The 27,195-nt window shown below is 27.9% G+C and overlaps 2 protein-coding genes across 2 annotated transcripts in view; one reads left to right on the forward strand and one right to left on the reverse strand.

Annotated features, from left to right (window-relative positions):
- kcnh8 (potassium voltage-gated channel, subfamily H (eag-related), member 8) overlaps positions 1-5,121 on the reverse strand; it is a 154,871-nt gene extending 149,750 nt beyond the window's left edge. The window contains exon 1 of the mRNA XM_061982496.2: positions 5,046-5,121. Coding sequence (XP_061838480.2) covers positions 5,046-5,121 — 76 coding nt within the window. The remainder of the gene's footprint in view (positions 1-5,045) is intronic.
- The window catches only part of satb1a (SATB homeobox 1a), a 107,870-nt gene that overhangs the window by 5,488 nt on the left and 75,187 nt on the right, over positions 1-27,195 (forward strand). The window lies entirely within an intron of this gene.

Below are 27,195 nucleotides of genomic sequence, written 5' to 3' on the forward strand. Positions count from 1 at the left end.
CTGAAAACTAACAGATCTATTGGCTTTGTACATGGTGCTGAAAACTAACAATTCTCCAGTGGACTATGTTTACTTACTGTACTTCTGTGAACTTACTGTACTTTTGTTTGCTGACTGTGCTTTTGTGTACTGACTGTACTTCTGTTCACACAAGTTAATAGATGGGATTGTGTACATCCATAAAACTTCCATATTGTACCTAATATGTGAAAAACTGAACATGTTTTCAAGACGAAGACATAATGAATCTATTGTAGCGATACAGTAGATATAGTAGATACAGTTTGTACAGTAGATACAGTCAATGGACAATTCCTCAATGAATTGCCAGGTGAACAAATCAAATGTACATTTGAACAGTGAATACCATCATGTGTCATGGCAGATATATTTGTCATCTTCACATTGTGTCCTTGTAAGTTGGGCTGTCAATCGTCGGGCACCACATAATTCGATTCGAATCTTGGGGGTAACGATTCGATTCGGATTTTTTTTTTTAAATGATAGTATATTAAGAATGTCACACATAAGAATCGCGATTCATTTGAAAATCTTTTATTAATTACAATAGACATGTTCTAATGCTACTGTGTTAGAATATCCAAACGATTGACTGGTGCGATAGTAGTCAATATCAGGGATGGGAATCCTACACCAACTCATCATTAAATACCGATTCTTGTGGAGATGAATCGATTGAGATTCAATTTTCCATTTAAAACGATTCTCGCAATACTTTTAAAACAGGTAACCAAAGCTCCTCTTGACTTGTACGCGCAGTGAACATGTGCGGTCTTTTAAAAAAATTGATTCTTTAAAAAAAATTTTTTTTTTTTTGAAGTGATGAACTGATTTTGAATCGGAAAAAATAAAAATCTCAATATGGACATAAATCGATTTTTTTCAGCATGTATTTGAACTAATGAATCAAATGTCAATGACAAAATGTAAGATGTTAAAGCTTATATTAGGAATAAACATGGAGAACTGTGCAACTGTAAGCATGTGACGTTCCTTCATGTAACTTGTTAAAACAAATAAACCAATACTAGTATTCATGTGCGCATATATTTGTCATCATATGACTTGTTAAATAATGTCTGTAACAAATAAACCAATAGTAGTATTCACATATTTGTCATCAAATGACTTGTTAAAGCATGTCTGAATCAAACCAAAACTAGTATTCATGTATTCACATATGTGTCATCAAATGACTTATTAAATCATGTCTGTAACAAATAAACCAATACTAGTATTCATGTATTCACATATTTGTGATCAAATTACTTGTTAAAGCATGTCTGAAACAAATACACCAATGCTGGTATTCATGTATTCACATATTTGTTATCAAATGACTTGTTAAAGCATGTCTGAAACAAATAAACCAATACTAGTTTTCATGTTTGCACATATTTGTTCATCAAATGACTTGTTAATGCATGTCTAAAACAAATAAACCACGACTAGTATTCATGTATTCACATATTTGTCATCAAATGACTTGTTAATGCATGTCTGAAACAAATAAACCAATACTAGTATTCATGTATTCACATGGTTGTCATAAAATGACTTGTTAAAGCATGTCTGTAACAAATAAACCAATACTAGTATTCATGTATTCACATGGTTGTCATAAAATGACTTGTTAAAGCATGTCTGTAACAAATAAACCAATACTAGTATTCATGTATTCACATGGTTGTCATAAAATGACTTGTTAAAGCATGTCTGTAACAAATAAACCAATACTAGTATTTATGTGCTCACATATTTGTCATCAAATGACTTGTTAAAGCATGTCTGTAACAAATAAACTAATACTTGTATTCATGTATTCACATATTTGTCATTAAATGACTTGTAAAAGCATGTCTGTAGCAAATACTAGTATTCATATATTCACATATTTGTCATCAAATGACCTGTTGAAGCATGTATGAAACAAATAAACCACTACTAGTGTATTTGTCTTAAAATGACTTGCCTCTAAAACGTGTTGTTGCCTAATTAAAAACTGCAAAGTGTTGTTGAAGTTTGAAGGAATGCAGTCGTCAACATAAAAACAGACCAGATCAAAAGTTCAAAGCATGAGGACTGACAGTATAATAATAGTGTTAATATAATAATACCGTTCATTTAATAATACTATGTCAATATAATAATACTATGTCAATATAATAATATTGTTGATACAATAATACTGTCAAAATAATAATACTGTCAACATAATAATACTATGTCAATATAGTAATAATGTCAAAATAATAATAGTGTTAATATAATACTGTCAATATAATAATACTGTCAAGATAATAATAATCATAGTGTTAATATAATACTGTCAATATAATAATAGTGTCAAGATAATAATAATCATAGTGTTAATATAATACTGTCAATATAATAATAGTGTCAAGATAATAATACTGTCAATATAATAATACTATAACAATATAATGATACTGTCAATATAATAATACTGTCAAGATATTAATACTATGTCTGACATAGTATTATTATATTGACAGTGGTATTATATTGACATAGTAGCATTTACATAGCATTATTATATTGACAGTATTATTATATTGACAGTATTATAATATTGACATAGTATTATTATATTAACAGTATAATTATATTAATAGTATTATTATACTGTCAGTCCTCATGCTTTGAACTTTTGGTCTGGTCTGTTTTTATGTTGACTACTGCACTTCAAACTTCAACGATGTGACTTGAAAAACACTTTGTTGTTTTCAATTAGGCAACAACACGTTTTAGAGGCATGTCATTTTAGGACAAATACATTAGTAGTGGTTTATTCGTTACAGACATGCTTTAACAAGTCATTTGATGACAAATATGTGAATATATGAATACCAGTATTGGTTTATTTGTTTCAGACATGCATTAACAAGTAATTTGATGCCAAATATGTGAACACATGAATACTAGTTTTGGTTTATTTGTTACAGACATGTTTTAACACGTCATTTGATGCCAAATATGTGAACACATGTATGCTAGTATTGGTTTATTTCTTACTGACATGCTTTAACAAGTAATTTTATGACAGATATGTGAATACATGAATACTAGTAGTGTTTTATTTGTTTCAGACATGCATTAACAAGTCATTTGATGCCAAATATGTGAACACACACATGCTAGTATTGGTTTATTTCTTACAGACATGCTTTAACAAGTCATTTGATGACAAATATGCGAATACATGAATACTAGTATTGGTTTATTTGTTTCAGACATGCATTACCAAGTCATTTTATGACAAATATGTGAATACATGAATACTAGTAGTGGTTTATTTGTTTCAGACATGCTTTAACAAGTCATTTGATGACAAATATGTGAATATATGAATACCAGTATTGGTTTATTTGTTTCAGACATGCATTAACAAGTAATTTGATGCCAAATATGTGAACACATGAATACTAGTTTTGGTTTATTTGTTACAGACATGTTTTAACACGTCATTTGATGCCAAATATGTGAACACATGTATGCTAGTATTGGTTTATTTCTTACTGACATGCTTTAACAAGTAATTTTATGACAGATATGTGAATACATGAATACTAGTAGTGTTTTATTTGTTTCAGACATGCATTAACAAGTCATTTGATGCCAAATATGTGAACACACACATGCTAGTATTGGTTTATTTCTTACAGACATGCTTTAACAAGTCATTTGATGACAAATATGCGAATACATGAATACTAGTATTGGTTTATTTGTTTCAGACATGCATTACCAAGTCATTTGATGACAAATACGTGAATACATGAATACTAGTTTTGGTTTATTTGTTACAGACATGATTTAACGAGTCATTCATACATAATAATACTGTAAATATAATAATATTTTCAATATAATAATTATGTCAATATAACATTACTATGTCAATATAATAATACTGTCAAAATAATAATACTATGTCAATATAATAATACTATGTCAATATAATAATACTGTCAATATAATAATAATACTGTCAATATAATATTAATATGTCAATATAATAATACTGTCAATATAATAATACTGTCAACATAATAGTGTTCATATAATAATACTGTCAATATAATAATACTGTCAACATAATAATAGTGTTAATATAATAATACTGTCAATATAATAATACTGTCAACATATTAATACTGTCAACATAATAATAGTGATAATATAATAATACAGTCAACATAATAATACTGTTAATATAATATTACTGTCAACATAATGATACTGTCAACATAATACTAGTGTTAATATAATATTACTGTCAACATAATAATACTGTCGACCCCAAAAGGGACAAGCGGTAGAAATGGATGGATGGATGGATAATAATAGCCTTAATATAATAATACTGTCAACATAATAATACTATGTGAATATAATAATACTGTCAACATAATAATAGTGTTGATATAATAATACTGTCGACATAATACTATTATGTGAATATAGTAATACTGTCAACATAATTATACTATCAATATAATAATACTGTCAACATAATAACATAATACTGTCAACATAATAATAGTGTTAATATAATATTACAGGCAACATAATAATACTGTTAATATAATATTACTGTCAACATAATACTAGTGTTAATATAATATTACTGTCAACATAATAATACTGTCAATATAATAATACTGTCAACATAATAGCCTTAATATAATAATACTGTCAACATAATAATACTATGTGAATATAATAATACTGTCAATATAATAAGTGTTGATATAATAATACAGTCAACATAATACTACTATGTGAATATAATAATACTGTTAACATAATAATAGTGTAATATAATAATAGTGTCAACATAATAATAGTGTTAATATAATAATAGTGTCAACATAATAGTGTTAATATAATAATACTGTTAACATAATAGTGTAATATAATAATAGTGTCAACATAATAATAGTGTTAATATAATAATACAGTCAACATAATAATACTGTGAATAATCGTGGCCAACTTACGCGTGCCATCAAAGCGCGTGGCAATGGTGTCCAGAAAGGTGTTCTGCGGTGCAAGTAATCCCTTCATCACAGGCATGTTCCCTGCTGGATGTCCACGTCCCCATCAAAGTGCGTGAAGACCGACAAGTGGTCCAAAGCAGAGCGCGTGCACGTGCACCCTGCATGTACAGTAGCCGTGCACATACTGTACGGGGAAGGCGCGCACCAGCGTGTCCGGAGGTTGCGTTGGGTGCGTGCAGGAAAAAGGGAGGCGGTGACGCGCGCACAGGTGCAGGCGGGTAATGGCCGGGATGACCGTGACAAGGTGCAAGTGCCTGTCAGCGGGTGGTATTATGATGTCACGTGGCGACAATGATCGTCTCTCCACAGCGCGCAATGAATGGCGGGAAACATCCGTCACGCTCACTTTGTCATCCAACATTTTCAACTTTATGCATCATTTCAACTTCACTGAGACCGCACCTCAGTAACCCATAATATAAATCTTTAATTTACTTTCTTTTAACTTATGTTTATTTTCATTGACACTGTTTTACCTAAATTTACATTTTATTAACATTGTTTTGCCTTCTTTTTACTTACTATTTATTTTTGTTTGACCTTCTGTTTACATTTTATTTACCGCCTTTTACATCTACGTTCTTTGTTTTATCATATTTGAACTTCTATTTACCTTCTTTTACCTTATATTTACTTTTTGTTGACATTGTTTTACCCATATTTAAATTGTATTGACATTTTTTATTACCTTGTATTTGCTTTCTTTTACCTTTTATACCTTCTATTTACTTTCTTTTACCATTAATGGTCCTTGTTTTACCATATTATAACTTCTAGTTTCTTTGTTTTACCTTATTTACTTTTTATTGACATTGTTTTACCTTCTATTTACCTTCTTTTACCATTAATGGTCCTTGTTTTACCATATTTTAACTTCTATTTTCTTTGTTTTACCTTATATTTACTTTTTATTGACATTTGTTTTACCTTCTATTGCCTTATTTTGCCTTGTATCTCCTTTCTACATACCTTGTTTTACCTTTCTTACCTTCTATTTACATTCTTTTACCATCTACGGTCCTTGTTTTACCGTATTTTAATTCCTTCTTTTACCTTTTATTTACCTTACTTTACCCTCAATTGACCTTGTTTCACCTTTTATTGACCCTGTTCCGCCTTCAATTTAGCTTGTTTTACCTTCTATTTACCTTTTATTGACATTGTTTTACCTTATATTCACGTTTTTTAACCTGTTTTACCTTCTATTTGCCTTTTTTTTACCTTCTATTTGCATTATTTTACCTTCTATTTACCTTGTTTTATATTGCATGACCTTTTTTACTTTCTTTTACATCCTCTTTACCTTATTTACCTTTTAATTAACTTATTCTACCTTCTTTTAACTTATTTTACTTTTATTTTACCTGATGTTACCTTCTATTTACCTTATTTTACCTACCATATGCCTTTTATCTATTTATGATGCAATGCCAAGTATTGCCAGCTATACAGTCACAACAATAATAAGCATGTTGTTTATACAGCTTTTCTATAAGAGTGTAGTCTCGTCAATACATTCAATATAGCATGCACTTTGTATTTGTATCATCTTTAAAGAATCTTTATACATACAAATATTGGACTAATAGAATATGTGACATTGTTATGCTGGTGCAAGTGCAATATTAACTAGAATTAGACATTTGACAACAATACAGCAAAAGCAACACAATGATAACTTTTGCTTCTGTACTAAAATCAAGTTGCAACTGTATTTGTGGACAGATGCTGAATATCTTTGTGTAGATAGTCAGACTGGCAACCCGTCTCTCTATCTCTCTCTTTATCCATTTCTCTGTCTCTCTCTCTCCTGTGTTCCAAGCAAACACACCTGTCCTCAGGTGGACAACTGCTTGGCAAACACAAAGTTTGAGCGCCATCTAGTGGAGAACATCAAACAGAACAAGGCAGAGCTGAGAGGTGAATAACGGCGCCCTCTTGTGGACGTTTGCTTGTAAGCCTCAAGTCCACGTGTTATCGTGTGTCTATCGCGATGTGAAACCTTTTTGACGCAATGAGGAGTTGGAGTTGGACAAACTGCCGACTCATTGTTGCTTTGTGGAGCCCTGAGAGTCATAACATATCAACACAGACACAGGAATGCCTCACCTGAGTGATGTCATGTATGAACTGTTGAGGTGTGCATACAATTCACATATTTTATAGTCTTATCTTACAAACTATAGGACTAAATGTTTTTTTTCCACATATTTTATAGTCTTATATTACAAACTGTAGGACTTAAATGTATTTTTCACATATTTTATAGTCTTATCTTACAAACTATAGGACTCACATGTATTTTTCACATCACATATTATAGTCTTATCTTACAAACTATAGGACTCACATGTATTTTTCGCATATTTTATAGTCTTATCTTACAAACTATAGGACTCATATGTATTTTTCACATTTTATAGTCTTATCTTACAAACTATTGGACTCACTAGTATTTTTCACATCATTTTATAGTCGTATCTTACAAACTGTAGGACTCAAATTTATTTTTCACATATTTTATAATCTTATCTTACTAACTAAAGGACTCACATGTATACTGTATGTTATAGTCTTATCTTACAAACTATAGGATTCACATGAATTTTTCACATATTTTATAGTCTTATCTTACAAACTATAGGACTCACATGTATTTTTCACATATTGTATGCCGTTATTTTCGGAGTATAAGTCGCTCAGGAGTATAAGTCGCACCGGCCGAAAATGCATAATAAAGAAGGAAAAAAACATATATAAGTCGCACTGGAGTATAAGTTGCATTTTTTGGGGAAATGTATTTGATAAAACCCAACACCAAGAATAGACATTTGAAAGGCAATTTAAAATAAATAAAGAATAGTGAACAACAGGCTGAATAAGTGTACGTTATATGAGGCATAAATAACCAACTGAGAACGTGCCTGGTATGTTAACGTAACATATTATGGTAAGAGTCATTCAAATAACTATAACATATAGAACATGCTATACGTTTACCAAACAATCTGTCACTCCTAATCGCTAAATCCCATGAAATCTTATACGTCTAGTCTCTTACGTAAATGAGCTAAATAATATTATTTGATATTTTACGGTAATGTGTTAATAATTTCACACATAAGTCACTCCTGAGTATAAGTCGCACCCCCGGCCAAACTGTGAAAAAAACTGCGACTTATAGTCCGAAAAATACGGTAGTCTTATCTTACAAACTATAGGACTCATGTATTTTTCACATATTTTATAGTCTTATCTTAGAAACTATAGGACTCACATGTATTTTCCACATATTTTATAGTCTTTTCTTACAAACTATAGGACTCACATGTATATTTCACATCACATATTTTATAGTCTTATCTTACAAACTATAAGACTCAAATGTATTTTTCACATATTTTATAGTCTTATCTTACAAACTATAAGACTCAAATGTATTTTTCACATATTTTATAGTCGTATCTTACAAACTATAGGACTCAAATGTATTTTTCACATATTTTATAGTCGTATCTTACAAACTATAGGACTCAAATGTATTTTTCACATATTTTATAGTCTTATCTTACAAACTATAGGACTCAAATGTATTTTTCACATATTTTATAGTCTTATCTTACAAACTATAGGACTCACATGTATATTTCACATCACATATTTTATAGTCTTATCTTACAAACTAGAGGACTCAAATGTATTTTTCACATATTTTATAGTCGTATCTTACAAACTATAGGACTCAAATGTATTTTTCACATATTTTATAGTCTTATCTTACAAACTATAGGACTCACATGTATATTTCACATCACATATTTTATAGTCTTATCTTACAAACTATAAGACTCAAATGTATTTTTCACATATTTTATAGTCGTATCTTACAAACTATAGGACTCAAATGTATTTTTCACATATTTTATAGTCTTATCTTACAAACTATAAGACTCAAATGTATTTTTCACATATTTTATAGTCTTATCTTAGAAACTATAGGACTCACATGTATTTTTCGCATATTTTATAGTCTTATCTTACAAACTATAAGACTCAAATGTATTTTTCACATATTTGATAGTCTTATCTTACAAACTATAGGACTCACATGTATTTTTCGCATATTTTATAGTCTTATCTTACAAACTATAAGACTCAAATGTATTTTTCACATATTTTATAGTCTTATCTTAGAAACTATAGGACTCACATGTATTTTTCGCATATTTTATAGTCTTATCTTACAAACTATAAGACTCAAATGTATTTTTCACATATTTTATAGTCGTATCTTACAAACTATAGGACTCAAATGTATTTTTCACATATTTTATAGTCTTATCTTACAAACTATAGGACTCACATGTATATTTCACATCACATATTTTATAGTCTTATCTTACAAACTATAAGACTCAAATGTATTTTTCACATATTTGATAGTCTTATCTTACAAACTATAGGACTCACATGTATTTTTCGCATATTTTATAGTCTTATCTTACAAACTATAAGACTCAAATGTATTTTTCACATATTTTATAGTCTTATCTTAGAAACTATAGGACTCACATGTATTTTTCGCATATTTTATAGTCTTATCTTACAAACTATAAGACTCAAATGTATTTTTCACATATTTTATAGTCTTATCTTAGAAACTATAGGACTCACATGTATATTTCACATCACATATTTTATAGTCTTATCTTACAAACTATAGGACTCACATGTATTTTTCGCATATTTTATAGTCTTATCTTACAAACTATAAGACTCAAATGTATTTTTCACATATTTTAAAGTCTTATCTTACAAACTATAGGACTCGTGTGTTTTTCACATATTTTATAGTCTTATCTTACAAACTATAGGACTCATGTATTTTTCACATATTTTATAGTCTTATCTTACAAACTATAGGACTCAAATGTATTTTTCGCATATTTTATAGTCTTATCTTACAAACTATAAGACTCAAATGTATTTTTCACATATTTTATAGTCTTTTCTTACAAACTATAGGACTCACATGTATTTTTCGCATATTTTATAGTCTTATCTTACAAACTATAAGACTCAAATGTATTTTTCACATATTTGATAGTCTTATCTTACAAACTATAGGACTCACATGTATTTTTCGCATATTTTATAGTCTTATCTTACAAACTATAAGACTCAAATGTATTTTTCACATATTTTATAGTCTTATCTTAGAAACTATAGGACTCACATGTATTTTTCGCATATTTTATAGTCTTATCTTACAAACTATAAGACTCAAATGTATTTTTCACATATTTTATAGTCTTATCTTACAAACTATAGGACTCGTGTGTTTTTCACATATTTTATAGTCTTATCTTACAAACTATAGGACTCATGTATTTTTCACATATTTTATAGTCTTATCTTACAAACTATAGGACTCAAATGTATTTTTCACATATTTTATAGTCTTATCTTACAAACTATAGGACTCAAATGTATTTTTCACATATTTTATAGTCTTATCTTAGAAACTATAGGACTCACATGTATTTTCCACATATTTTATAGTCTTTTCTTACAAACTATAGGACTCACATGTATATTTCACATCACATATTTTATAGTCTTATCTTACAAACTATAAGACTCAAATGTATTTTTCACATATTTTATAGTCTTATCTTACAAACTATAAGACTCAAATGTATTTTTCACATATTTTATAGTCGTATCTTACAAACTATAGGACTCAAATGTATTTTTCACATATTTTATAGTCTTATCTTACAAACTATAGGACTCAAATGTATTTTTCACATATTTTATAGTCGTATCTTACAAACTATAAGACTCAAATGTATTTTTCACATATTTTATAGTCTTATCTTACAAACTATAGGACTCGTGTGTTTTTCACATATTTTATAGTCTTATCTTACAAACTATAAGACTCACACGTATTTTTCACATATTTTATAGTTTTATCTTACAAACTATAGGCCTCACATGTATTTTTCACATCACATATTTTATAGTCTTATCTTACAAACTAGAGGACTCAAATGTGTTTTTCACATATTTTATAGTCTTATCTTACAAACTATAGGACTCAAATGTGTTTTTCACATATTTTATAGTATTATCTTACAAACTATAGGACTCATGTGTTTTTCACATATTTTATAGTCTTATCTTAAACTATAGGACTCACTAGTATTTTTCACATATTTTATAGTCTTATCTTACAAACTATAGGCCTCACATGTATTTTTCACATCACATATTTTATAGTCTTATCTTACAAACTAGGACTCACATGTATTATTCACATATTTTATAGTCTTATCTTACAAACTATAAGACTCAAATGTGTTTTTCACATATTTTATAGTCTTATCTTACAAACTAGAGGACTCAAATGTGTTTTTCACATATTTTATAGTCTTATCTTACAAACTATAGGACTCACATGTATTTTTCACATCACATATTTTATAGTCTTATCTTACAAATTATAGGACTCAAATGTATTTTTCACATATTTTATAGTCTTATCTTACAAATTATAGGACTCAAATGTGTTTTTCACATATTTTATAGTCTTATCTTACAAACTATAGGACTCGTGTGTTTTTCACATATTTTATAGTCTTTTCTTACAAACTATAGGACTCACATGCATTTTTCACATATTTTATAGTCTTTTCTTACAAACTATAGGACTCACGTGTATTTTTCACATATTTTATAGTGTTATCTTACAAACTGTAGGACTCACATGTATTTTTCCACATATTTTATAGTCTTTTCTTACAAAACTATAGGACTCATGTATTATTCACATTACATATTTTGTAGTCTTATCTTACAAACTAGAGAACTCATGTATTTTTCACATATTGTATAGTCTTATCTTACAAACTATAAGACTCAAATGTGTTTTTCACATATTTTATAGTCTTATCTTACAAACTATAGGACTCACTAGTATTTTTCACATATTTTATAGTCTTATCTTACAAACTATAGGACTCACATGTATTTTTCACATCACATATTTTATAGTCTTATCTTACAAACTAGAGAACTCATGTATTTTTCACATATTGTATAGTCTTATCTTACAAACTATAAGACTCAAATGTGTTTTTCACATATTTTATAGTCTTATCTTACAAACTATAGGACTCACTAGTATTTTTCACATATTTTATAGTCTTATCTTACAAACTATAGGACTCACATGTATTTTTCACATCACATATTTTATAGTCTTATCTTACAAACTAGAGGACTCAAATGTGTTTTTCACATATTTTATAGTCTTATCTTAAACTATAGGACTCACTAGTATTTTTCACATATTTTATAGTCTTATCGTACAAACTATAGGCCTCACATGTATTTTTCACATCACATTTTTTATAGTCTTATCTTACAAACTATAAGACTCACACGTATTTTTCACATATTTTATAGTCTTATCTTACAAACTATAGGCCTCACATGTATTTTTCACATCACATATTTTATAGTCTTATCTTACAAACTAGAGGACTCAAATGTGTTTTTCACATATTTTATAGTCTTATCTTACAAACTATAGGACTCACATGTATTTTTCACATCACATATTTTATAGTATTATCTTACAAATTATAGGACTCAAATGTATTTTTCACATATTTTATAGTCTTATCTTACAAATTATAGGACTCAAATGTGTTTTTCACATATTTTATAGTCTTATCTTACAAACTATAGGACTCATGTGTTTTTCACATATTTTATAGTCTTATCTTAAACTATAGGACTCACTAGTATTTTTCACATATTTTATAGTCTTATCGTACAAACTATAGGCCTCATGTATTTTTCACATCACATATTTTATAGTCTTATCTTACAAACTATAGGACTCACATGTATTATTCACATATTGTATAGTCTTATCTTACAAACTATAAGACTCACATATATTATTCACATCACATATTTTATAGTCTTATCTTACAAACTGTAGGACTCACATGCATTTTTCACATATTTTATAGTCTTTTCTTACAAACTATAGGACTCACGTGTATTTTTCACATCACATATTTTATAGTCTTGTCTTACAAACTAGAGAACTCATGTATTTTTCACATATTGTATAGTCTTATCTTACAAACTATAGGACTCAAATGTGTTTTTCACATATTTTATAGTCTTATCTTACAAACTATAGGACTCACTAGTATTTTTCACATATTTTATAGTCTTATCTTACAAACTATAGGACTCACGTGTATTTTTCACATATTTTATAGTCTTATCTTACAAACTATAGGACTCACGTGTATTTTTCACATCACATATTTTATAGTCTTGTCTTACAAACTAGAGAACTCATGTATTTTTCACATATTGTATAGTCTTATCTTACAAACTATAGGACTCAAATGTGTTTTTCACATATTTTATAGTCTTATCTTACAAACTATAGGACTCAAATGTATTTTTCACATATTTTATAGTCTTATCTTAGAAACTATAAGACTCAAATGTATTTTTCACATATTTTATAGTCTTATCTTACAAACTATAAGACTCAAATGTATTTTTCACATATTTTATAGTCGTATCTTACAAACTATAGGACTCAAATGTATTTTTCACATATTTTATAGTCTTATCTTACAAACTATAGGACTCAAATGTATTTTTCACATATTTTATAGTCGTATCTTACAAACTATAAGACTCAAATGTATTTTTCACATATTTTATAGTCTTATCTTACAAACTATAGGACTCGTGTGTTTTTCACATATTTTATAGTCTTATCTTACAAACTATAAGACTCACACGTATTTTTCACATATTTTATAGTTTTATCTTACAAACTATAGGCCTCACATGTATTTTTCACATCACATATTTTATAGTCTTATCTTACAAACTAGAGGACTCAAATGTGTTTTTCACATATTTTATAGTCTTATCTTACAAACTATAGGACTCAAATGTGTTTTTCACATATTTTATAGTATTATCTTACAAACTATAGGACTCATGTGTTTTTCACATATTTTATAGTCTTATCTTAAACTATAGGACTCACTAGTATTTTTCACATATTTTATAGTCTTATCTTACAAACTATAGGCCTCACATGTATTTTTCACATCACATATTTTATAGTCTTATCTTACAAACTAGGACTCACATGTATTATTCACATATTTTATAGTCTTATCTTACAAACTATAAGACTCAAATGTGTTTTTCACATATTTTATAGTCTTATCTTACAAACTAGAGGACTCAAATGTGTTTTTCACATATTTTATAGTCTTATCTTACAAACTATAGGACTCACATGTATTTTTCACATCACATATTTTATAGTCTTATCTTACAAATTATAGGACTCAAATGTATTTTTCACATATTTTATAGTCTTATCTTACAAATTATAGGACTCAAATGTGTTTTTCACATATTTTATAGTCTTATCTTACAAACTATAGGACTCGTGTGTTTTTCACATATTTTATAGTCTTTTCTTACAAACTATAGGACTCACATGCATTTTTCACATATTTTATAGTCTTTTCTTACAAACTATAGGACTCACGTGTATTTTTCACATATTTTATAGTGTTATCTTACAAACTGTAGGACTCACATGTATTTTTCCACATATTTTATAGTCTTTTCTTACAAAACTATAGGACTCATGTATTATTCACATTACATATTTTGTAGTCTTATCTTACAAACTAGAGAACTCATGTATTTTTCACATATTGTATAGTCTTATCTTACAAACTATAAGACTCAAATGTGTTTTTCACATATTTTATAGTCTTATCTTACAAACTATAGGACTCACTAGTATTTTTCACATATTTTATAGTCTTATCTTACAAACTATAGGACTCACATGTATTTTTCACATCACATATTTTATAGTCTTATCTTACAAACTAGAGAACTCATGTATTTTTCACATATTGTATAGTCTTATCTTACAAACTATAAGACTCAAATGTGTTTTTCACATATTTTATAGTCTTATCTTACAAACTATAGGACTCACTAGTATTTTTCACATATTTTATAGTCTTATCTTACAAACTATAGGACTCACATGTATTTTTCACATCACATATTTTATAGTCTTATCTTACAAACTAGAGGACTCAAATGTGTTTTTCACATATTTTATAGTCTTATCTTAAACTATAGGACTCACTAGTATTTTTCACATATTTTATAGTCTTATCGTACAAACTATAGGCCTCACATGTATTTTTCACATCACATTTTTTATAGTCTTATCTTACAAACTATAAGACTCACACGTATTTTTCACATATTTTATAGTCTTATCTTACAAACTATAGGCCTCACATGTATTTTTCACATCACATATTTTATAGTCTTATCTTACAAACTAGAGGACTCAAATGTGTTTTTCACATATTTTATAGTCTTATCTTACAAACTATAGGACTCACATGTATTTTTCACATCACATATTTTATAGTATTATCTTACAAATTATAGGACTCAAATGTATTTTTCACATATTTTATAGTCTTATCTTACAAATTATAGGACTCAAATGTGTTTTTCACATATTTTATAGTCTTATCTTACAAACTATAGGACTCATGTGTTTTTCACATATTTTATAGTCTTATCTTAAACTATAGGACTCACTAGTATTTTTCACATATTTTATAGTCTTATCGTACAAACTATAGGCCTCACATGTATTTTTCACATCACATATTTTATAGTCTTATCTTACAAACTATAGGACTCACATGTATTATTCACATATTGTATAGTCTTATCTTACAAACTATAAGACTCACATATATTATTCACATCACATATTTTATAGTCTTATCTTACAAACTGTAGGACTCACATGCATTTTTCACATATTTTATAGTCTTTTCTTACAAACTATAGGACTCACGTGTATTTTTCACATCACATATTTTATAGTCTTGTCTTACAAACTAGAGAACTCATGTATTTTTCACATATTGTATAGTCTTATCTTACAAACTATAGGACTCAAATGTGTTTTTCACATATTTTATAGTCTTATCTTACAAACTATAGGACTCACTAGTATTTTTCACATATTTTATAGTCTTATCTTACAAACTATAGGACTCACGTGTATTTTTCACATATTTTATAGTCTTATCTTACAAACTATAGGACTCACGTGTATTTTTCACATCACATATTTTATAGTCTTGTCTTACAAACTAGAGAACTCATGTATTTTTCACATATTGTATAGTCTTATCTTACAAACTATAGGACTCAAATGTGTTTTTCACATATTTTATAGTCTTATCTTACAAACTATAGGACTCACATGTATTTTTCACATATTTTATAGTCTTTTCTTACAAACTATAGGACTCATATGTATTTTTCACATATTTTATAGTCTTATCTTACAAACTATAGGACTCACTAGTATTTTTCACATATTTTATAGTCTTATCTTACAAACTATAGGACTCACATGTATTATTCACATCACATCTTTTATTTTATAGTCTTATCTTACAAACTATAGGACTCATGTATTTTTCACATCACATACAGTATTTTATAGTCTTATCTTACAAACTATAGGACTCACAAGTATTTTTTACATATTTTATAGTCTTATCTTACAAACTGTAGGACTCACATGTATTATTCACAAATTGTATAGTCTTATCTTACAAACTATAGGACTCAAATGTATTTTTCACATATTTTATAGTCTTATCTTACAAACTATAGGACTCAAATGTATTTTTCACATATTTTATAGTCTTATCTTACAAACTATAAGACTCATATGTATTTTTCACATATTTTATAGTCTTATCTTACAAACTTTAGGACTCACATGTATTATTCACATCATATATTTTATAGTCTTATCTTACAAACTATAGGACTCATTAGTATTTTTCACATATTTTATAGTCTTATCTTACAAACTATAGGACTCAAATGTATTTTTCACATATTTTATAGTCTTATCTTACAAACTATAAGACTCACATGTATTTTTCACATTTTTTATAGTCTTATCTTACAAACTATAGGACTCACGTGTATTTTTCACATCACATATTTTATAGTCTTATCTTACAAACTAGAGGACTCAAATGTGTTTTTCACATATTTTATAGTCTTATCTTACAAACTATAGGACTCACATGTATTTTTCACATCACATATTTTATAGTCTTATCTTACAAACTAGAGAACTCATGTATTTTTCACATATTGTATAGTCTTATCTTACAAACTATAGGACTCAAATGTGTTTTTCACATATTTTATAGTCTTATCTTACAAACTATAGGACTCACATGTATTTTTCACATATTTTATACTATTATCTTAAACTATAGGACTCACTAGTATTTTTCACATATTGTATAGTCTTATCTTACAAACTATAGGACTCACACGTATTTTTCACATATTTTATAGTCTTAACTTACAAACTATAGGCCTCACATGTATTTTTCACATCACATATTTTATAGTCTTATCTTACAAACTAGAGGACTCAAATGTGTTTTTCACATATTTTATAGTCTTATCTTACAAACTATAGGACTCACATGTATTTTTCACATCACATATTTTATAGTCTTATCTTACAAACTAGAGAACTCATGTATTTTTCACATATTGTATAGTCTTATCTTACAAACTATAAGACTCAAATGTGTTTTTCACATATTTTATAGTCTTATCTTACAAACTATAGGACTCACTAGTATTTTTCACATATTTTGTAGTCTTATCTTACAAACTATAGGACTCACATTTATTATTCACATCACATATTTTATAGTCTTATCTTACAAACTGTAGGACTCACATGCATTTTTCACATATTTTATAGTCTTATCTTACAAACTATAGGACTCACATGTATTTTTCACATATTTTATAGTCTTATCTTACAAACTATAGGACTCACATGTATTTTTCACATATTTTATAGTCTTTTCTTACAAACTATAGGACTCATGTATTATTCACATCACATATTTTATAGTCTTATCTTACAAACTATAGGACTCACATGTATTTTTCACATCACATTTTTTATAGTCTTATCTTACAAACTATAGGACTCAAATTTATTTTTCACATATTTTATACTATTATCTTAAACTATAGGACTCACTAGTATTTTTCACATATTGTATAGTCTTATCTTACAAACTATAGGACTCACATGTATTTTTCACATATTTTATAGTCTTATCTTACAAACTATAGGCCTCACATGTATTTTTCACATCACATATTTTATAGTCTTATCTTACAAACTAGAGGACTCAAATGTGTTTTTCACATATTTTATAGTCTTATCTTACAAACTATAGGACTCACATGTATTTTTCACATCACATATTTTATAGTCTTATCCTACAAATTATAGGACTCAAATGTATTTTTCACATATTTTATAGTCTTATCTTACAAATTATAGGACTCAAATGTGTTTTTCACATATTTTATAGTCTTATCTTACAAACTATAGGACTCATGTGTTTTTCACATATTTTATAGTCTTATCTTAAACTATAGGACTCACTAGTATTTTTCACATATTTTATAGTCTTATCGTACAAACTATAGGCCTCACATGTATTTTTCACATCACATATTTTATAGTCTTATCTTACAAACTATAGGACTCACATGTATTATTCACATATTGTATAGTCTTATCTTACAAACTATAGGACTCACATATTTTATTCACATCACATATTTTATAGTCTTATCTTACAAACTGTAGGACTCACATGCATTTTTCACATATTTTATAGTCTTTTCTTAGAAACTATAGGACTCACGTGTATTTTTCACATCGCATATTTTATAGTCTTGTCTTACAAACTAGAGAACTCATGTATTTTTCACATATTGTATAGTCTTATCTTACAAACTATAGGACTCAAATGTGTTTTTCACATATTTTATAGTCTTATCTTACAAACTATAGGACTCACTAGTATTTTTCACATATTTTATAGTCTTATCTTACAAACTATAGGACTCACGTGTATTTTTCACATATTTTATAGTCTTATCTTACAAACTATAGGACTCACATGTATTTTCACATATTTTATAGTCTTTTCTTACAAACTATAGGACTCACATGTATTTTTCACATCACACTTTTTATAGTCTTATCTTACAAACTATAGGACTCAAATTTATTTTTCACATATTTTATAGTATTATCTTAAACTATAGGACTCACTAGTATTTTTCACATATTGTATAGTCTTATCTTACAAACTATAAGACTCAAATGTGTTTTTCACATATTTTATAGTCTTTTCTTACAAACTATAGGACTTATGTATTATTCACATCACATATTTTATAGTCTTATCTTACAAACTATAGGACTCACATGTATTTTTCACATATTTTATAGTCTTATCTTACAAACTATAGGACTCACATGTATTTTTCACATCACATTTTTTATAGTCTTATCTTACAAACTATAGAACTCAAATTTATTTTTCACATATTTTATACTATTATCTTAAACTATAGGACTCACTAGTACTTTTCACATATTGTATAGTCTTATCGTACAAACTATAGGACTCACGTGTATTTTCCACATATTTTATAGTCTTATCTTACAAACTATAGGACTCACATATATTATTCACATCACATATTTTATAGTCTTATCCTACAAACTGTAGGACTCACATGCATTTTTCACATATTTTATAGTCTTTTCTTAGAAACTATAGGACTCACGTGTATTTTTCACATATTTTATAGTCTTATCTTACAAACTATAGGCCTCACATGTATTTTTCACATCACATATTTTATAGTCTTATCTTACAAACTATAGGACTCATGTATTTTTCACATCACATATTTTATAGTCTTATCCTACAAATTATAGGACTCAAATGTATTTTTCACATATTTTATAGTCTTATCTTACAAATTATAGGACTCAAATGTGTTTTTCACATATTTTATAGTCTTATCTTACAAACTATAGGACTCATGTGTTTTTCACATATTTTATAGTCTTATCTTAAACTATAGGACTCACTAGTATTTTTCACATATTTTATAGTCTTATCGTACAAACTATAGGCCTCACATGTATTTTTCACATCACATATTTTATAGTCTTATCTTACAAACTATAGGACTCACATGTATTATTCACATATTGTATAGTCTTATCTTACAAACTATAGGCCTCACATGTATTTTTCACATCACATATTTTATAGTCTTATCTTACAAACTATAGGACTCACATGTATTATTCACATATTGTATAGTCTTATCGTACAAACTATAGGACTCACGTGTATTTTCCACATATTTTATAGTCTTATCTTACAAACTATAGGACTCACATATATTATTCACATCACATATTTTATAGTCTTATCTTACAAACTGTAGGACTCACATGCATTTTTCACATATTTTATAGTCTTTTCTTAGAAACTATAGGACTCACGTGTATTTTTCACATCACATATTTTATAGTCTTGTCTTACAAACTAGAGAACTCATGTATTTTTCACATATTGTATCGTCTTATCTTACAAACTATAGGACTCAAATGTGTTTTTCACATATTTTATAGTCTTATCTTACAAACTATAGGACTCACTAGTATTTTTCACATATTTTATAGTCTTATCTTACAAACTATAGGACTCACGTGTATTTTTCACACATTTTATAGTCTTATCTTACAAACTATAGGACTCACATGTATTTTTCACATATTTTATAGTCTTTTCTTACAAACTATAGGACTCACATGTATTTTTCACATCACATTTTTTATAGTCTTATCTTACAAACTATAGGACTCAAATTTATTTTTCACATATTTTATAGTATTATCTTAAACTATAGGACTCACTAGTATTTTTCACATATTGTATAGTCTTATCTTACAAACTATAAGACTCAAATGTGTTTTTCACATATTTTATAGTCTTATCTTACAAACTATAGGACTCACATGTATTATTCACATCACATCTTTTATTTTATAGTCTTATCTTACAAACTATAGGACTCACAAGTATTTTTCACATATTTTATAGTCTTATCTTACAAACTGTAGGACTCACATGTATTATTCACATATTGTATAGTCTTATCTTACAAACTATAGGACTCAAATGTATGTTTCACATATTTTATAGTCTTATCTTACAAACTATAGGACTGAAATGTATTTTTCACATATTTTAGAGTCCCCAAACTACGGCCCGCGTGCTGGATACGGCCCCCCAGCGTCCAAAATCCGGCCCGCGGGAAGTCCTAAGTAAAAAAAATATATATATATATATATTTTTTTTTTTGTTTTATTTAAAAAAAAAAAGTGTCCTTACTAGTCCATTTTCTACCGTCTCCTAGCCACTCAGGCAAATCATATTGTCTAAAAATGCATTTTACCATCGATAATGTGACATGCAGCAAGTGCATACATACATACATACATATATATATATATACATATATACATATATACACATATATATATATATACATATATATACATGTATATATATATACATATACATATATATATATATACACATATACATATATATATATATATATATATACACATACATACATACATACATATACATGAACATATATATATATATATATATATATATATACACATTTACATATACATATACATACACACATTTACATATAATATATATATTATATGTATTATAAAAACTCACCCCACTGGGGTGAGTTTTTCCTTGCCCTTATGTGGGCTCTGTACCGAGGATGTCGTGGCTTGTGGAGCCCTTTGAGACACTTGTAATTTAGGGCTATATAAATAAACATTGATATATATATATATATATATATATATATATATATATACACACATATATAGCGCGGCCCCCAGCCGAATTGTTTTACCCCAATGCAGCCCCGGAGTCAAAAAGTTTGGGGACCCCTGTTTTATAGTCTTATCTTACAAACTATAGGACTCATGTATTTTTTACATATTTTATAGTCATTTCTTACAAACTAAAGGAGTCACATGTATTTTTCACATATTTTATAGTCTTTTCTTACAAACTATAGGACTCACATGTATTTTTCACATCACATTTTTTATAGTCTTATCTTACAAACTATAGGACTCAAATTTATTTTTCACATATTTTATAGTATTATCTTAAACTATAGGACTCACTAGTATTTTTCACATATTTTATAGTCTTATCTTACAAACTATAAGACTCAAATGTGTTTTTCACATATTTTATAGTCTTTTCTTACAAACTATAGGACTCATGTATTATTCACATCACATATTTTATAGTCTTATCTTACAAACTATAGGACTCACATGTATTTTTCACATATTTTATAGTCTTTTCTTACAAACTATAGGACTCATGTATTATTCACATCACATATTTTATAGTCTTATCTTACACACTATAGGACTCACATGTATTTTTCACATCACATTTTTTATAGTCTTATCTTACAAACTATAGGACTCAAATTTATTTTTCACATATTTTATACTATTATCTTAAACTATAGGACTCACTAGTACTTTTCACATATTGTATAGTCTTATCTTACAAACTATAGGACTCACACGTATTTTTCACATATTTTATAGTCTTATCTTACAAACTATAGGCCTCACATGTATTTTTCACATCACATATTTTATAGTCTTATCTTACAAACTAGAGGACTCAAATGTGTTTTTCACATATTTTATAGTCTTATCTTACAAACTATAGGACTCACATGTATTTTTCACATCACATATTTTATAGTCTTATCCTACAAATTATAGGACTCAAATGTATTTTTCACATATTTTATAGTCTTATCTTACAAATTATAGGACTCAAATGTGTTTTTCACATATTTTATAGTCTTATCTTACAAACTATAGGACTCATGTGTTTTTCACATATTTTATAGTCTTATCTTAAACTATAGGACTCACTAGTATTTTTCACATATTTTATAGTCTTATCGTACAAACTATAGGCCTCACGTATTTTTCACATCACATATTTTATAGTCTTATCTTACAAACTATAGGACTCACATGTATTATTCACATATTGTATAGTCTTATCTTACAAACTATAAGACTCACATGTATTATTCACATCACATATTTTATAGTCTTATCGTACAAACTATAGGACTCACGTGTATTTTCCACATATTTTATAGTCTTATCTTACAAACTATAGGACTCACATATTATTCACATCACATATTTTATAGTCTTATCTTACAAACTGTAGGACTCACATGCATTTTTCACATATTTTATAGTCTTTTCTTAGAAACTATAGGACTCACGTGTATTTTTCACATCACATATTTTATAGTCTTGTCTTACAAACTAGAGAACTCATGTATTTTTCACATATTGTATAGTCTTATCTTACAAACTATAGGACTCAAATGTGTTTTTCACATATTTTATAGTCTTATCTTACAAACTATAGGACTCACTAGTATTTTTCACATATTTTATAGTCTTATCTTACAAACTATAGGACTCACGTGTATTTTTCACATATTTTATAGTCTTATCTTACAAACTATAGGACTCACATGTATTTTTCACATATTTTATAGTCTTTTCTTACAAACTATAGGACTCACATGTATTTTTCACATCACATTTTTTATAGTCTTATCTTACAAACTATAGGACTCAAATTTATTTTTCACATATTTTATAGTATTATCTTAAACTATAGGACTCACTAGTATTTTTCACATATTGTATAGTCTTATCTTACAAACTATAAGACTCAAATGTGTTTTTCACATATTTTATAGTCTTATCTTACAAACTATAGGACTCACTAGTATTTTTCACATATTTTATAGTCTTATCTTACAAACTATAGGACTCACATGTATTATTCACATCACATCTTTTATTTTATAGTCTTATCTTACAAACTATAGGACTCATGTATTTTTCACATCACATACAGTATTTTATAGTCTTATCTTACAAACTATAGGACTCACAAGTATTATTCACATATTGTATAGTCTTATCTTACAAACTATAGGACTCAAATGTATGTTTCACATATTTTATAGTCTTATCTTACAAACTATAGGACTGAAATGTATTTTTCACATATTTTAGAGTCCCCAAACTACGGCCCGCGGGCTGGATACGGCCCCCCAGCGTCCAAAATCCGGCCCGCGGGAAGTCCTAAGTAAAAAAAAATATATATATATATTTTTTTTTTTGTTTTATTTTTTTTTAAAAAGTGTCCTTACTAGTCCATTTTCTACCGTCTCCTAGCCACTCAGGCAAATCATATTGTCTAAAAATGCATTTTACCATCGATAATGTGACATGCAGCAAGTGCATACATACATACATATATATATATATATATACATATATATATATATACATATATACACATATATATATACATACATATATATATATACATATATACACATATATATATATATACATATATATACACATGTATATATATACATATACATATATATACACATATACATATATATATATATATATATATATATATATATATATACACATACATACATACATACATATACATATATATATATATATATATATATATATATATATACACATTTACATATACATATACATACACACATTTACATATAATATATATATTATATGTAATATAAAAACCTTTCCTTGCCCTTATGTGGGCTCTGTACCGAGGATGTCGTGGCTTGTGGAGCCCTTTGAGACACTTGTAATTTAGGGCTATATAAATAAACATTGATATATATATATATATATATATATATATATATATATATATGTATATATATATATATATATATATACACACATATATAGCGCGGCCCCCAGCCGAATTGTTTTACCCCAATGCAGCCCCGGAGTCAAAAAGTTTGGGGACCCCTGTTTTATAGTCTTATCTTACAAACTATAGGACTCATGTATTTTTTACATATTTTATAGTCATTTCTTACAAACTAAAGGAGTCACATGTATTTTTCACATATTTTATAGTCTTATCTTACAAACTATAGGACTCAAATTTATTTTTCACATATTTTATAGTATTATCTTAAACTATAGGACTCACTAGTATTTTTCACATATTGTATAGTCTTATCTTACAAACTATAAGACTCAAATGTGTTTTTCACATATTTTATAGTCTTATCTTACAAACTATAGGACTCACTAGTATTTTTCACATATTTTATAGTCTTATCTTACAAACTATAGGACTCACATGTATTATTCACATCACATCTTTTATTTTATAGTCTTATCTTACAAACTATAGGACTCATGTATTTTTTACATATTTTATAGTCATTTCTTACAAACTAAAGGAGTCACATGTATTTTTCACATATTTTATAGTCTTATCTTACAAACTATAGTACTCACGTGTATTTTTCACATATTTTAAAGTCTTATCTTACAAACTATAGGACTCACTCTTATTATTTACATCACATATTTTATAGTCTTATCTTACAAACTATACTTACTTAGACTTCTTTTTTATTGTCATTCAAATTTGAACTTTACAGCACAGATAAGAACGACATTTCGTTACATAAGCTCATGGTAGTGTAGGATAAAAAAGCAATAAGGTGCATATATAAATAGATTACTGTACAGATAAATATATTGCACTTTTCCACATGCGTCCACGTTAATGGATGTATGTTATGTCTTTTTTATTCCAGCGAGTTAATCCATTTTGGGGGGAGTTGAGGGTATAATTTAATTATGATGCGTTCAAGAGTCTTACGGCCTGAGGGAAGAAGCTGTTACAGAACCTGGAGGTTCTGCTTTGGCGGCTGCGGAACCTCTTTTTAGAGTCCAGCAGTGAAAACAGTCCTTGGTGGGGGTGGGAGGAGTCTTTGCAGATTTTCTGAGCCCTGGTCAGGCAGCGGCTTTTTGCGATCTCCTGGATAGGAGGAAGAGGAGGTCCTGATGATCTTTTCCGCCGTCCTCACCACTCTCTGGAGAGACTTCCAGTCTGAGGCACTGCAGGCTCCAGTCCAGACAGAGATGCTGTTGGTCAGCAGGCTCTCTATAGTGCCTCTGTAGAATGTAGTGAGAATGGGGGGAGGGAGCTGTGCTCTTTTCATCCGACTCACATGTATTTTTTACATCACATATTTTTATAGTATCATCTTACAAACTATAGGACTCACATGTATTTTTCACATATTTTATAGTCTTATCTTACAAACTATAGGACTCAAATGTATTTTTCACATCACATTTTATAGTCTTATCTTACAAACTGGAGGACTCATGTATTTTTCACATCATATAATTTTATAGTCTTATCTTACAAACTATAGGACTCATGTATTTTTCACATATTTTATAGTCTTATCTTACAAACTATAAGACTCAAATGTGTTTTTCACATATTTTATAGTCTTATCTTACAAACTATAGGACTCATGTATTTTTCACATATTTTATAGTCTTATCTTACAAACTATAAGACTCAAATGTGTTTTTCACATATTTTATAGTCTTATCTTACAAACTATAGGACTCAAATGTATTTTTCACATCACATATTTTATAGTCTTATCTTACAAACTATAGGACTCAAATGTATTATTCACATATTTTATAGTCTTATCTTACAAACTATAGGACTCATGTATATTTCACATCACATATTTTATAGTCTCATCTTACAAACTATAGGACTCACATGTATTTTTCACATCCTTGTTTGTTGGGGAGTGTACCTGCCATGGCAGTAACTTAAAATAGACTTGCAGTATAGCATACAGTAATAATAGCAACACTTCAAGGACTAATAATCATCATCATGAGGGCTGGTGACTTTTAAATCAGGACTCCCGGACCATTTTTTCCACCAGGAAGCGGTTTAATGTGTGCATTATTTCCAGGTGTGGCAGATAAAAAGAGCAAAAATGGGCATGAAAAATC

The sequence above is a fragment of the Nerophis lumbriciformis genome, linkage group LG21 (assembly GCF_033978685.3).
Source record: "Nerophis lumbriciformis linkage group LG21, RoL_Nlum_v2.1, whole genome shotgun sequence".
Lineage (NCBI taxonomy): Eukaryota > Metazoa > Chordata > Actinopteri > Syngnathiformes > Syngnathidae > Nerophis > Nerophis lumbriciformis.